At 36.1% G+C, this 16,398-nt stretch overlaps 1 protein-coding gene across 1 annotated transcript in view; it reads left to right on the forward strand.

The window, feature by feature from the left end:
* EXOC6 (exocyst complex component 6) overlaps positions 1 to 16,398 on the forward strand; it is a 176,942-nt gene that overhangs the window by 119,358 nt on the left and 41,186 nt on the right. Inside the window, exon 19 of the mRNA XM_065408079.1 lies at positions 11,194 to 11,335. Coding sequence (XP_065264151.1) covers positions 11,194 to 11,335 — 142 coding nt within the window. The remainder of the gene's footprint in view (positions 1 to 11,193; positions 11,336 to 16,398) is intronic.

The raw sequence follows: 16,398 nt of genomic DNA on the forward strand, positions 1-16,398 counted from the left end.
CCTCGTTTTCATAATTAAACAAGTTAATAAAACATAAACAAGCCTAACCTTAGAGATTTTGATGTTTTAAGCAAAGCTAGATTGTAATGTGCCACATATTGGATTTTGGATGGGATAGTTTTTAGAAGGACTTTATATTAACAAAATAAAAGCTTCACAATTTTACTTCAAGAAATGTTGGTGCCTTATTGCATTGGTGGTAGAAATATCATGGATATTCAAACATATATTAATAGTTCAGAACTCTTTATATCCAGAAACTATAGAACCAAGTCCTGCTCATTTGGTTGTGGGTTTGGTGAGGAAAGAAGAAGGTACAGGGAGCCTCTTCTCCCTCCACCCCTTGTGTATCCACATAGCAGAAAGGCAGAATATAATTCAGGTGTTTGCTAGTCTGGAGACATGGCCACCTTGCTCCCATGAGCTCTCCATAGCCTGATTCAGACATGGTGTGCTGCCTGTTGGAGGATGGTTAGACTCCAGTCTGCTTGTGCATATGCTTTCATAAGCATATGCACAGCAGAAGGTTACACATTATTACTCCTGTGCATCTGACATTAGAACCTACTTCATTTTTGGAATATGTATAACTACCTCTAAATGTATAGAGACAGTCACGTCCGTGTGTGTGTGTGTGTGTGCCATGCTTGCATATGGTCATATACTTAGATGTGTTTGTATTGATGGGGACATAACTTTAAAAAAACTGAATATATAATGTAAAAATGTGTTTTATACAGTTATACTATTTTATGTTTGAATCTAAAGTACACAAAACAGGCTCACTATGATCTAAGTTACTACATCTAGGTACAGCATGGTAAAGGTGACAACCCAAACTGTTCAGGTTTTGCTCTCATAGCAACTGTGGCATCGCTGAGATGTCTCTCTAGCATTGTTTCTCCTTAAAGTTCTCATATACTCCAGGGATGTAAGTGTACTGTACATTAGCAACAATGTTAGCATAAAAGGCTTGAAAAAGGAAAATATTTTCTTTTCACATTTGTTAGTTCATCCAATTACCATTAATAGTAAAATCTGTGAAAAAATAAATTACTTATGGAACAGAGACTTTATTTAGCCTTGCATTGTCCTAAAGCATTCCTAAGTATTGCTTGAATGAAATAGATTAATAAATTACTAATAACCATGTGCTTTGTAGTTTGGATGTTAAATATACATGATTAAAATATTTTTAAGGAACCGTTTAATTTTTATTTTAAATATTTTAATAAGTATATTGTTAATACTTATTACAATTAAAAATTGCTAGAAGATCAACTCAGAAAACGTTACTTGTGGAATGTGTTACTTTGGATTTTTTATTTTGGCATACAGCTCATTCCCACTGAAAAAGACAATCTTTATATTAAGTACCCCATTTCAATTTAATCACTTTTTTGTGTCTCTTTGCAAAATAATAATTTTTAATTTGTTTATACCTTTTTTCCTTACATTTTCCAAGGAATTTTGACTTTCTTTGAATTTTAGAAAATTTATCAGTTTGATATAGCAAAATATTTTTGTCTTCTGTGAGTGTTAAGAATATCAAAACTTTATATAGCAAATTAAACCTTCCTAGATCTAGGTATTTTTCATTCATGCAGACTATGGCAAAATAATTTTAGTACTTAATAATTAAGTATCAAGACTCGTAAAATAAAAGTTTTCTGAAGAATTTGCTTCCCTTTTACTGATGCCAACATTTCTTTTGATGTTGACAGTACATTTTAATTTTTTGTTTTGATTGCCTTACTGGTTTCCTTCTCAGAATAACAACAATGACCATGCAGCTATGTCGGTAAGTAGATGCAAGATGAAGAAAAAGCATGTAAACTGAAAAACTATGAACTGCCTGCAGGCTTATTGCTTCAATATTTAATCACTTAATAAATCCCCCCACCCACAACCCTTCCATTTGTTTGATGACTCACTGGGTACCTCGTTGTGTGGTTGCATGCAAGAAACGGGTTAATTACTAACGTTGGTCTTTCGTTCTTTGGGATAGAAGGAACCCTAAAAGCCTTGCAGAAACATGATAGGGTGTGCATTGTATCACAAATGAGATAATTCAGAGGAGACTTTAAGACCTTTTGGAAGTGAGGTCAGGTGTCAAAATGCAGCTGTGGGATGTGCATACAGAATAAGGTTAAAATGGAAAAACAGTGGCACAGAATAAAGATTTGGTGAAAGTTCTATATCCCTTTTGGTGCACATGCTGGCTGGAGTTGAAGGAATGTCTGCACTCAAATGTTTTTGTGTAAAAAGATGATGGATTGCATTTAGGGATTCATCCATGCCCTGGTTATTTTCAGGTCATCAAGTTTTTTTTAAAAGCAGTTTACTTTGAACAACCACAGATTATTTCCATGATAATGAATAATGAAAATTGAGAAATTAATATTGGGTTTGTTAGCAATTGTTTCGGAACATGGAGTGGCAGAATTGTCTTTTTTTTTTTTTTTTTTTTTGTAATTTCACATGCATGTAGAATTTTGATTTATCATACCCAATTTGGTTTTATTTGATTGCATTATTCTCATATTTTAAAAAATGAAAGATTTTGCAAGGCATTTATTATGTATGATATTGAAGTAAATGTTAGAAACATTTATTTTTTAAAGTTAGTACATATTTTATATCTTTATTTTTGTGGAGAAATATATTTGAAGTAGATTGAGAAGTTGGTTATTTTGTTTTTGATGAATCTAGCAAAAGCTTTGCTACTAAGTATCCAAAGAATTTCCAGAGTCCAGCTAACATAGGATGTTTTTTTTTATTGAACGTAAACATGGAGATGTGTAGAAACTGCACTACTAAAATTACAAAAATGATGTGCTTTTAGTAAAATAGAAACAAAAACAGATATATTAAGTTTAAAGGAATATGTCAAAGTTTTGTGGGCTCAAAATTATTCCCTTTAAATGTTTTTTTCCTGTAGTTTTTGAAGGCCAGGATTCCTCCGTGTCTCCTTCAACAACAGTCCTTTCAGTGGTGAGATATTAAAAACTCCATCATAGTGTGTATGTGTATATTGTAGTTCACAGTTTTGTATCTGGAGCAGCCAAACAGTTGGATTATTTTTAATAACACATCACTCCTAGGACTGGCTATCAAAAGCAAGTTGGAGGAGTCCTGATCTCCAAATTTGGGGGGAGGGAAGGAACTAAACTTTCAAAGTAATTTGGAGGGCAGGGGGATGCATAAACCTGAATAGCGTCCCTTAAATTGTTGCTTCTTTTAACAAATGGAAAGGAATTTTTGTTGTACGTATATGAAATTATATTATTTTCTGCCACTCTCCCTTACCTTTTTGACTCACATCTATTTAGGATTATTTTCATTTTATTCCAATTTTTAGCATCCATCCAAAGTTTGCTGTGGGTACCGTATTTTATGCAATTAAAACTAAAACGTAATGGACTGCCGATGCTCACCAAACCCGTTTAATAACAGTAACCCATCAAACAACCCACCATATTCCATCAACCTGCCTTCCCCACCCTCCAATGACTGAAAAAAAAAGTGGGCTCTGAAGAATGTTCAGAAAATAGACTCTGGTAGACCAAGGAGGGTTAGGACCAATTTCCAAAGCCAAGATCCCTCAGGAAAAATGCCCTATGAGCAGCATTCTCTCTTCTTTACTGAGACAGCTGAAGTTTGAGTAATTCTCTACTCAAAGCCATCACCTTGAACTCCACCCAAAAATATATTGGCGGATAGTGTGGATTCTGGAACACTGGCAGTAATGTGTTTCCTCTGTGAAACATAATCTTAAATAAACAGGCAGTCATGTTCTGCACTACCTTCAGTTTTCAAATGAGCTCAGTATATAGCCCCATGTGCAGTGCATTATAGTAATTTAATCTGCCATTGATAAAGGCATGCATAACTGTATCAAGATCTGCTTCCAAAGGGCACTTCTTGAAAGTCACATTTGGAAAAATGCACTTTTGACCAAAGCTGCTACTTCAGTATCCAAGATTAGCCCAGAATCTTAAAAGGACAAATACCTGCCCTTAATCAGGGGTGCTTATATTAATTGATAATGCTTTCCCCACAGCATTCAAGTTATTTCTGTCTTGTCCAGGTTGAGCCTTATCCAACTCGCAGTTCATATAGATAGTGGTTCACTGTACAGGGCATCATCAGCATGTTGAATGCACCATTGCCTTTGTCCCCTCACTTAACTTCTTAACCATCTCATAACACACACAAATTTAATTTAATCCTGTTAATGGATTGGTAATGGTTTATTTAGCAGAGGCCTCAGAACAGCTTCCTTAAGGATAGCCAGCATGTTGCTTTCCACCCCTAGGGAAACATTAACTGTCTTCACCAACAAAGATATTCTAGCACTTCCATGTATCACCAGTGAGAAAGGACATGGATCTGATTTGGTGACTGCTGGCTAAAACTTACAAAGAAAACTTGGTATATGTTCCCTTGAGATAATTTCCTGATCCACAGTGGTAAAGAACTCACTCCACATTTGAGCAATTTGTTTTCTTCAAAGTAACCTGAAAATTCTTCACATCAAGAAAGACTTTACTGTTTTCTTAAGTGGCAGCAGTCCAAATTAACCAGACTGTCAACCACTCGGAAGAGTTTCCCTGGGCAAGACTTTGGATGCTGTTTTGAAGGTGAAAACTACTTTCTTCGCTTTCTGCACAACCATTGTTGTTATTTATTATTTTCATTATGGTAGCATCTACAAGCCCCAGTCATGAATCAGGGTCTCATTTTCCTAGGCACTGTTCAAACATATAACAAAGAGACAGTTCCTGTCCTGAAGAGATTACAGTGGCATAAGACTTCAAAAAAGTCTTTTTGGCAACTGGTCACTCAGCAAGAGACTTTTTCATTGATGCTCAAGTAGTCTCCCCTGTCATTTCACCTGTTACAGATTATCTCTAACCCAAGATGACCCAAGAGGATAAAGACAGCAGCGAGGAGATTTAGATGCCACTATGCAGATATCAGAAAACAAAAGTTAATTAAACTATCGCTAGCTCAGTCAATTGGTTGCGGAGTATTTTCTTGAAGATCTTCTGGAAATTCCTCAGTTCGATCAATTTTTGAGGGTAGACCATCATGACAGGTCTCTTGCCCCAACAAAAGAAAGTGCCTAACTTCAAATGAAGACTATAATGGTCTATTCATGACAAAAATGTAATAGCCAACTCCATTCAATTGAATCCCAGCCCAGATTCCAGATCCAGTGTGCTCATTTCCATTCTTAGAGCCAACAGTCAGGATTGTGGCTGTCAGCCATGAAATTCTGAGTTGATTCAGAAGAATCATCATCTGTTTGAACATTTGAAGTCCCCATGACTGGTTGGTCTCAGCAACTCCAGCACCTCTCTATGTGAAATATGTGCATCGAGCCAACCTGTATGCTAATACTAGCCCCACCTTAGCCCCATCTTGGGATTCACAGACAAGACTAACAGATCTAATTTGGGAGTTGGAAATTTCCCATATGTGAGGTCAGAGTTCATAGCCTCATGCTGAACCATCAAATTGTCTGGAGATAATTGCACCAGCAACATTAATAGAAAATATTTCTATATAAAATGTTCAACATACTAGCCATGCAGGAGGCATATAAGAGTGTAGGGAGGGTCATGGTCAATCATGTCTAGATTGCAAAAGCCTGGGACTACTACAGAGGCTTCAGAATTTAGAGGGAGGGGGGCACCTCACATGGTACTCAAGCACCCCTTCTAGCTGATGCTCAGACAAGAATCCAGGGTGAGGAAGTAAAGAAGGAAATAGGAATACCCAGAATTACCCTTGCTCTTGAAGTGAAGAAATAAAATGAATCTTAAAAACCACAGATTATGATTTATTTGTATTAAATTAGTGCCTAGAAATCCCAACTAACAGGCCTTGTGCTAGGCAGTGGATGCACACATAGTAAAAGAGAGCCCCTGCCCTGAAAAGCTTGCAATCTAAATAGAGAAAACCAGATAAAGCACAAGAATGAGGAAGTATAATTATCCTGGGTGAAGGTGTATGCTGGTTCCATAGAAGATTAGCTTGTTCAGCAGAAAGTTGCCCTACATTCGAAGAATCCCATTTCCTTTTCCTGCACAGAAAACCAGACAGACTTGTAACTGACATTGCATGGTGCGGAAAAGGAGGAGTGTGTAGTCCACAGTGCTGGACTCTTGCTTCCTCCTTAATCTACATCGTAACACCTACCCTCTCTCTTAATGGCAAAAAAAGCAAACAATATTCAGTCAGCTCCAATTAACATAAAAATCAATGACCACATTTAAATGTTGAACTCTTTGGAATGGAAAGAATCTCTTTCTCTCTTTCTTCGGTGAATCATCTAGCATACATTTAGGTGCTATAAATTTACTAAATCATGATACCTGTTATGTGGCAGTAAGGGAGTATGAGCCTCAACAGGTCACGCAAACCAGCTGTGCCCTGGGCTGACTGATCCAGAGTCGCGGAAGTGGTGTGATAAGGGCATCTTCTTCAGCTGCACATATGAAAGGTGTAGCGCAGGTAGAGAGTTCATGTAATGAGCTTCCTGTTCTGTTGAAGGAGCCAGCATGTCTCCCAACACCACCACCGACACTCCTTGCTGCTGGGGTTGGAGTAATCCTATGTGATTTGTAATGGATCAGGATCAGATCTCTTAACCAATGGTATGGAGGTACATTGTCTTTTGGAGCTGTGCAGCCCTTGTGTGTCATGAAGCTCCTGCTGCCTCTGCTTTGCAGAAGCTACTAGGATTTGGCCGTATGAGTTTATTTTAATCTTCGGGTTCTTCTCACATAAACATCCTATATAAGCTTCACTTTTGTGGTTTATAGTGGCACTATACCTATAAAAATGTAGGTCCTCATCCTAAAAATCCATATATATGTAATCTCATTAAGTCAATGGGATGGCTTCTGTGAATAAAAGATGCAGTCTTGGGCCCTTATTTGGAAAGTTCAGGATATATTATAGCTTAAGTTCTGAGATAAATTAATTTGAAAACAATAGTGGATAATACTTGGTTCACAAGGATAAATGGAATTTTTTTTATCTAATAAGTGGGCTATCAGATAGTTGAAGAGTTCTTTCAACAGTGATGCATGTATTTTGTTAATACAAAGTTAAAGATCCTTTGCTGCTTTAGAGGAAACGGTGACTACTGAAAAAAGAATGATAAATTATTTCTCTGTGTGAATCTTTAGTTTATTTTGATCAACCCTTTGGGGAGGAGGGATTACATAAATAGTGAAATTATGTATTTTTAAAATTCTCCTACTGTTTTAAGAAATAAATTTTTCATCTATTTATCAAAAGTTGGATTTGTTACTGCAATTGTTAAACAAAACTATTAATTAATGTGACTATTGAAGCGTATGTATTTTAGTTTTCTTGCAGTTTCAGTAAGTTTAAAAATTGCTTCATATCTTTTAATATAGTTAAATTAATTTTGAAGCTTAACTTTTTAGATTTAACAGACAAGTTTTCTTATTTTCTTTTTCATTGGGGATGGTAGTTTGTGTTGTTTTATTGTTCTTGTGATTGGCAGTGAAAGCCTTATTTCACAGCTTGCAGTGAGGAACTATTGGGTAAAGGGTGGTGGTGCTCCACAAGCTATAGTCAAAAGCTGTCAATCAGAAGCCCACATAGGCTACTTAGAGAATGGGTTTTCTTACTGACTTCTCCAAATGTCACCTCATGCTGTCTTTGATTGGCACTGCCTGGCAGGGAGGATGGATGAATCTGTCACCGGCTGGTTAATTGTGTTGCCGGTCTTAGCCTGACATCAGGTCTTTGACTCTTAAGTGGCTCAATACAAAACAAATTAGCAGATTGTAGTCATATTTCTCATTCTATATGCTTTGACTTTGTTGAATGCAGTCCATAAATCATATTGACTGACACCCTAGTGAATGATGAAAGCTGCTTTTGAGACAGCTAGCATGGATGTAGAAAGCAGTACCGTGAAGGTGCCATGGAAGGATGCATATGGCTGACCCTATGGGAATTTCCTAGGAGCCAAATGTCTTTTTACTACAATTGTTCTTAAGAGAAAAGCTTTTGGGTACTACAGAAAGGATTTAATATGTCAGCAGATTCTTTTTTACAAGCTCCTTTGAAATATAAGAAGTTTGTCTAAGGGTTTTCTCTTTTTACAAACTTGTATTTCAGCAAAATGTAAAGGGTTGGTAAAAGTAGTTGCCTTTAAAAAAAATTTAGCAGGTGTTTTTGCTTATAGAATAGGGTCCTTGTTTCCTGAAATTTGCGTTGGTGAAGTAAAAGAATATGCTTAGTAGATAGCGGCAATTATAACTTGTCTGAAGATGAGATGGTAGTAGTTTCTTCATAGAGGTCTGCAATAGTAGAATGCAATAAAACTGTTGAATTTATGCATGACATCAGATATGTTTATTTAATTTACTTGCTTGAAAGAGTAACTTCAAAAAACCTCAAACTTACAAATGCTAAATAGTAAGAATGCTTTAAAATTAACTGAACTAGTTTTATTCTGAAGTAGTAGTACATTATGATAATATTCATGGACCCGTAAGTTTACTTTTAAAAACATCTATTTTGAAAAATATTGAAAATAGGGATGACAAATTGTTACGTTATATAAGTTGGAATATGAATATAGTCAGACCTCATTTATCAGATATGAATTTGAAATAATGTTTCACATTTTCTAAAAAAATTACTTGAATTTTTATTTTATTCTCCTATGAATAAGTGTTATAACCCTGTGCATTTTGAATTTGGAAATACTGAACATTGCAAAGTAAATCTATAAAGGAGTTTAAATTAGTTTAGTAGAGTAATAACTCAGATTCTTGTGTGTGGAAGAAACAATAAGTTTAATAGATTTAGCCTTACTTTTTTTTAACGTAGACTTACAAAAACCTAGTGATCTCACTGAATAGTTGTAAATTGTGTACAGTAAACTCCCCCCTTATCACTCCTTGACTGTACCATGAGAACAATAAGCCTGTAGTTCAAGTGCATAGTTGGGAGTAATTTAAATTTTAGGATGTTTGCATTTTGTCATTTAAAATAAGCATTAAATGAACATATATTGATACTTATTTTAAAAAGTCCAACAGAATTATTTCATATCATGTATTTCTGTATTGTCACCGTTATCTTGTGCTCCAGTGCTATTGATACATGCCAGTTTACAACAATTAAGTTCAGAAGTTTGGTCAGAAAGGTAAAATGGAATCTTTTGTTTATAAGAATACACACTATGTTTGCATATAAAATAAATTGAATGTTAAATTTTTTCTTGACAACCTATTAATCTGCTTATACTGTTATTACATTATGGTGGCAGCATAAATAGGACATGGAGCTGATTTGATGGAGCAGTACATTAAACTGAAATGCACTAGTTGTTCCATTAAATCAAAATGACATTTCCATTAAGTATCTCAAACCTACTACATTGTAATTAAATGAATTGTGGCCCATTGGTTATCCTCCTCCCCTTCCCCCCCCCCCCCATTCATATTGATGTTGTTTTGCTTGGGGAATAGAGCTGCATGTCTCCCAATGTAATTACCATTGGGTTTGGGAGACTTTTAAGCATGCTGTTCTTGCATTGTTTCTTACATTCCTTGTTGGCAGTTCATCTGTTTTGGTCAAATATGTTATTTGCTCCTGCTTTACTTTTTTAAGGCTTTCAACTAAGAAATTGACATTTTAGATATGAAGCTCCTTACAGTTCGAGGTGTCCTAATGCTAAAGATATATTAGTGAAAGTTGTTGGAAGTTCCAGTTTGACATCAGAACAGAGTGCATGATGTAATATCCATGAACAAAAGCAGGAAAAGTTCAAAGAAATTCCAAAATGATACATTGTATTATGTATATATTCTTTTGATAAATTCAATTATAACAGTAAATTATGAAAGCAATGCAAAATATTTAGGGCCAGATTTTGCTCTCTGATATTCATAAACATACAACTCTTATTGAAATGAATGAGTTGTACTTACATAACTAAGGGCAAAATCTGTCTCTTTATCCTTTAGAAAATAGTCTTAATTATTTTTTGGCCTGTAATTAAAATTATAGTAATAATTTAAAAGGTAAAGTTATTTGTATTGCACAAGGTATACTAAATCATTTCTCCTCTATAAAAATATGGTATATTAATACTTGAGCTATGTTACAAAATAAATTATATCATTAACTGAGATCATTACATTAAAACATGTTTATTTAAAGGTACATTAAACCACAAGTTCAGTAAAGCATAACATTACAATTTAACACAACGATTTCTATGTTTTAAAAATATTGCAACATTATGGGTAAAAGATAGCTCTAGTGAGATAGTCATAATGAATAATTGTTTTGAAATTTCATCTTAATTGGTTATCCATCTGCAGTGCAACTTTAATATTTGGTTTTAAATTAACATTTGATTAAATAGTTTAGCATGGTCATAGCTAAATTGTGCTTTGTTTTATTAATCTCTTGCAACAGTAAATAATTTCTTTTGAAGGATTCTGTAAAAATTGTAATTAAAATATAAATAACTGGATTGTGATTAGAAAATTATTTCAGTTTTGTACAGCAGAGGGCCACTATTCATTTTGTAAGTAGTTGATTTCCATGGACCATTATTTGACCTGTCAAATACTTTAAAAGTGTATGGACAGGCTTGAAGTTCGAAAGCAGCAGATTTTTGGACTGGAAATCAACAGTTTAATATTTCTGTAATAATGAGCTATTATAGTAAAATACCCAGGTAAAAGCAAATGTTTTGATTCTATAAAGGTATTTGTCTGTTTTATGGTGTTACACATATGCAATGTGTCAATTTCCATTCCAGTTTGCATTGTGTTAAAAAATGTCGTCATAAGGTTAACAACATATTTCAGCAACGAATATTTTTCATGATACTCTTCCAGTCTATACTCTTGAAAAATATTTGGATTTGTCTATGAGTCCAGAAAAATTACCAACTCTTGCTTAATACATATTTGGGTTGTGTTTAATGCTCCTAAAGATTTAATTATATTCAAAACTGATACAATTGCATCAAATAAATTTTCATTAATCATTCAGTGTCTATTCTAAGTGTAGTTGTATTAAGAATTTGTGTGTGTATATAAAATAAAGTAATACAGGCCATTATCTGGTGGTATATAATTTGCTTGCTATCTTACAATGTGTTACCCTTTTTATCAGGGAAAAGTGGCCCAGACAGCTTGCATGTCAGCCTGCCAACATCTTTCAACATCCCTGATGCAGATGCTATTGGACAGTGAGTTAAAACAGATAAGCATGGGAGCTGTTCAGCAATTTAACTTAGATGTCATACAGTGTGAATGTAAGTAGAGAATTCTGAATGTTACAGTATTTGTATGTTTCATTATAACTGCCATGACACTAAAAAAAATTTCTTTATCTAAGCCAAGTAGTGATCCTCTTCTATAGCATACAAATTCTTTGTCTTTTGCTTATGCTTTTATTTAACCTATATTTTAAAGTACGGTACCATTTTTGGTTATGTAGATAACTGTGAGAATAATTTTCCAAATGAAGTTAAATTATTTAAATGAAAATATTAACTTATGACATCTCAATTTTTTAAAGGGTATTAAATATTCAGGACCCAAAAATGCTGGCAGTTAGATGGTTTTAAATAAAGACCCTGAATATTAAGACACCTGGAAAGCTTTTTAATGAAACTAAGCATTGCTTAGATTGAATTATCCTTCTATTGCGTCTTCTAGTAGCATAATAATCATTATGTAATACAAAGCTATAATCTACAATAAAATTACACACAAAATACTATGTTAAAAGAACATTAAGGTTTCATAGTCAGCCACTGAAAACTTAGGAAACGCCAGAATAGAGGTTGCCTGTGCAACCTTAATTCAATCCCCTTGTGCATCTGCATTATGATACAGTCTTTAATTATATGATCACATACTATTTTTTCCACAGGCCCTGCCTCATTCAATGCACAAGATGGATGGTGCTCAATTAATGAGCAGCTGTTAAATATTTTGTCTGAGTGTTCAATGTGTGACCCCAGACCTTATTTACCTTATTTACTATTGAAATCTTGCTGTAAATACAGAATAATAATTACCTCATATGCTTTCTATGGTACTCATTACTATACTTAGCTGAGTGCTTCACAAACATTAATTAATTAACCTTCACAACATCCCTATGTCATGAGTGGATATTATTCCCATTTTACAGATAGGGAGCCGAGGCATAGAAAGAGTAAGGTCAAAAGTCTGTGTTCCAATCTTGTCTTTTTCCTCTCCCACCATCTGGCTCTCTCTTGTCTCTTCTGCGTTCAAGTCAGGCAGCTTCATCCTCCAGGGTGCCTGGGGGAGGAAGCACAGGAGAAACAGTCTCCATGCTCTCAGTTCTGGTGTCAGCCTATACCCCAGCCCAGAGCAGTTGACAGCAGCAGTTGCAGGGTTAGAGCAATGTTCAGTTGCTCTATAGGGATGTTGCATGCCTGTCTGCTCAACACTAGGAGCTGTCAGGCAACCAAGGAAGGAATTTTTAGATAATTTGGGTGCTAATCTCTTAAGAAGTCTTTGCAGAGAACATGCAAACTGAGTTTTTTTTCAAAGGCTTATTACTTGGCTAAATTTGGTCAGACTTTCACAGGAACATCAAAATGTACATCTTGACACACACCCCGCCCCTATGCCAAATTTTAAATACCTACCCCAAAGCATGGGGGTACTAGAGCTTTACAAAGGAAAGGTCACCACATTTTTTTAAAATGTCAAAATCTATTTTCCCTAGCCTTGTTCTCAAAAATGGCTGAACCATTTTGGCTGAAACTTTCAAAAAAAAAATCAACTTGAGGTATTTTCCAACTTGGAAAATTCTAGCCCAAATAGTAAAAGTTTGGCAAAGTTATAAACTGAAAACAAGGTCTATAATATGTATGTTAATAACAGGCGGTGCTACCAGCCCTGTTGATAATAAAATGTAATGTGTATGGCTTTATGATTCAGAAGTTGGAGGCTATTTTATGATGTCTAGAGTTATATTTACTATGGCTGAAAGTGTTGCCCAGGGAACCATTACATATAGTAGACTGGAAGTTCCAACCATTCAAGAGAATACATTAGAATAAACAGAACTGTACTGTGATACATTTCATATTCCTGAGAGGAAAGACCTTACTAGAAAGTGTTTTTGTTATCTTCATTATTAGAGCCCCGTGATTTTTAAAAAAAAATTGTGATTATTTGTTTGATTTTTGGGGAAGTTTATTTCATTTTATTATGGGAGGTCCTGAGGGAATGGGAGGGCAGGGGGGCCCTGTGTGGAGGGTGGGTTCTGACCCTGGGGACTGGAAGGCCTTGACCGGGGAGTTGGGGGAGAGGTGCAGAGAAAGGCTGCCTTGCATTCACCGCACAGCAGCGGCTCTTGTCCCATGGGACTGGACCCAGCTCCCCTCACTGGGCGTTCCAGCCTAGCACCTGGGGGCACGGTGCTGCTCAGGATTGGCCTGGCCACCTTGCAAGCTGTCACACAAGATTGTAGCACCACTCAGGTTTGGCCCATCATCCTCTGTCATGACAGAGGGGCTGGGGGGCCAAGTCTGAGTGGTGTTGCAACCTTGAATGCCAGGTTACAACGCCAAGAGCGGGAAGTCAGGCCCGGTCCTGTGTTGGGATATGTTTTTCATTATATTTCTCTTTGCAGGTTGTTTTTTCTTTTATTGCATATTATTTTGCATTTGTTAAAAATGCACAGGGTGCTATTCATTATCTCAATCATCTTCTGCTTACCCAAAAACTGGCTATAACGAGCAAAGCATAGCAATTTACTTTTTGTTAGAGAAAAAAAAATTAAACATAGATTATGCTACCAACAAATTAACTCTTATGATAGTTCAACATAGTAACAAAGGCTAAGGGCTGTCCCTCAAGTATGGGTTCACCTGAAGCCCACCACTGGGTATCTTCTCTGGCACTTTTGTGGAATTTTTCAATTCTTTCACTTTTTTCTCTCAAGCAGTGAGTTAACTAAGGCCTCTGCATAATCTAGCTCCAAGTCAGAATAGTCTTGCTGCTTTCATTATTATTATTATTATTTATTTAATTATTTATTTATGCATTTATTTATGCATTTACGTAGCATTAAAGATGTACATGGCACTTCGTAGAACAAATAATAACAGATTCCCTGACCAAAGAGCCTCCAATCTCAGGATTCTCGTCCTGCAAATCCTTCCTCATGAATAGCTCTTACCCATGGAAGTAATCGCATTAAATCAATGGCAAAAGAGTTTACAGGATCAGGCCCAAATTAAGACAAGAACAGGAGTAGATGCCAGTATATTTGGGGAAGGTGATAGAAGTTTAAAGGGCAGACAAGAAGACAAGTTCATGGAGTTGCTTGAGTGAGTAGTGCATGATCTTAAAGATTGCAGTCTTATACGTCATGTTGCTGAGACTACAGTTTACTTTGCCTTCTTAAATAAATGTGTTCGAGAAGTAGTTTAAGGGCAGGGTGGTTGGGTTCAAGAAGCTGGAAGGCCTGGTCATGCCTCCAAAGCACTGACAGTGCCTCCATGATAGCGTGCTCACACCTTAGCATTCCAGGGCATTCTAGGTCTATGTTTTGCTTAGTGCTCCTTCACTTCCCTGCAGTGACTTACAAGTATCCAGAGCTGCAGGGGATGGCAGCCTCCACTGGGTTTCTAATCCCCATCCTGCAGGCAGGGAATAGGTGGGCAAGGACAGAGGGTGGGCAGAGCCTTTGTCAACCCCCAAACCCCACCAGCCTGCACAGCTGAGCTGATGCAGAGGAGGTAATCTGGTCCAACTATAGGGCTGGCACAAATTACTCCCATTTGCTCCTCTTCTCCTCCCCTCTCCCAAGCAAGGGGGAACCAGGGACCAGATTGTGACTCTGGCACAATAATGAATAATGAAAAGTGTTAGGCAACCTTAACTACAGCCCAGGCATTGCTAACAGCTCTACCTATAATTCTGATACAATTAATACATATGTTTGCTATGTATAAATATGTTAGAGTTTTATTTAATTCTTTGAAAAAATTCTTCCTCTCCATCCCTTCCTGAGATAGTTATTCATTTTCTGGCAGCATCTTTGAGTATATGCTGTTTACAGCCAGATAATTATGTGGTTTATGACTATAAGACTCAGCATGTATGTGTAAAAGTGATACTTGTCCATGTGTACCACATTAACTTCCCACTCCCTTCCTTCCTAAAAAGTTGGACCTGAATTTAAAGACAGATTTAGTAGGAACTCCAGAGCCACTACCATATTGCCAATTGCTCAAATGCCATGGGGTTGGCTGAAGCAGTGATGTAGCGTTACTTGCACAACATAATGACCTGTTCATTGCTTGAGACCCAAAATCTAATCCTGAATGTGGGTTTTCTGCCCTCTATTAGGTTGAGAGGGAATGCTTTTCCTTTTCCGACTTTTACTCAGGATAATTAACTTACATTTTCTATATTTCTAGAAATGAAATTAAACTGTAATAATCTTCCATGCCCATGGTTTTATTGGCCTTTCTTTTAGATTTCATTATATGTTTCAAAGAGACTTTTATAGTCTACCTCCTGAATATTATCCCAGCAGCAGCCCCTCCCTCCTCAGGCCATACAAGGAAAGTGTGCCATGATGCCACAGAGAAGGTAGGGTTCCAGTAAACTGTGCTATAATCTTAGCAGCTATCTAGTGAGAATGCTCTAAGTGACTTCTCAGTCACATATAACTTTATTGTTTACTTTTTCCTAACCAATTGAAGGATTTTGTTTTTCATCAGGACTATGTCTCTGCAAGTTCTAGCTTTTTTGCTATCGTCCTGCTCAAAAACATGAGGTTAGAATGTTTTTACAGTGAGAAGTCTGATTTTTAATTTTCCCATAACTTAAAATTAGCCAAAAGGATGATGTTCTAAGTTTCCCCCCAAAATTAATTTAGCATATAGCAGAGACTAAGCATGGAAAATTTCAGAACAAAATGTGAATGTTTCCAAAAGTTGTGTGTGTGTGAGGTGAGGGACCGGGGGAGTAATAATTTTATGGAAACTGTTTTCATGCTTAACTATAATGGATAACCCCAGGTGCCTTGTAGCATTTTTTTTATATATACAACTGTTGGTAAAATTTTAACTCTTTCTGCAATGTTTTTAATGTAAAGTATAACAATTTCTCTGCAAATATATTTGATCAAATATTCAATATTTCCTTTGAAGTGTTTAGCTACAGCTAAATAAGAGTTTATGTAATGTTTGCTGAATAAGTATGTTACAAAAAATACCATCTTATAATGTGCAGAATAAGGGGTAGGCACCATAGTCTGCCCAGAGATTGCTTTGTTGTTGGAGATTCATTCATAAGGTCTGTCACAGTCACATTCCAG

The sequence above is a fragment of the Emys orbicularis genome, chromosome 7, assembly GCF_028017835.1.
Source record: "Emys orbicularis isolate rEmyOrb1 chromosome 7, rEmyOrb1.hap1, whole genome shotgun sequence".
Lineage (NCBI taxonomy): Eukaryota > Metazoa > Chordata > Testudines > Emydidae > Emys > Emys orbicularis.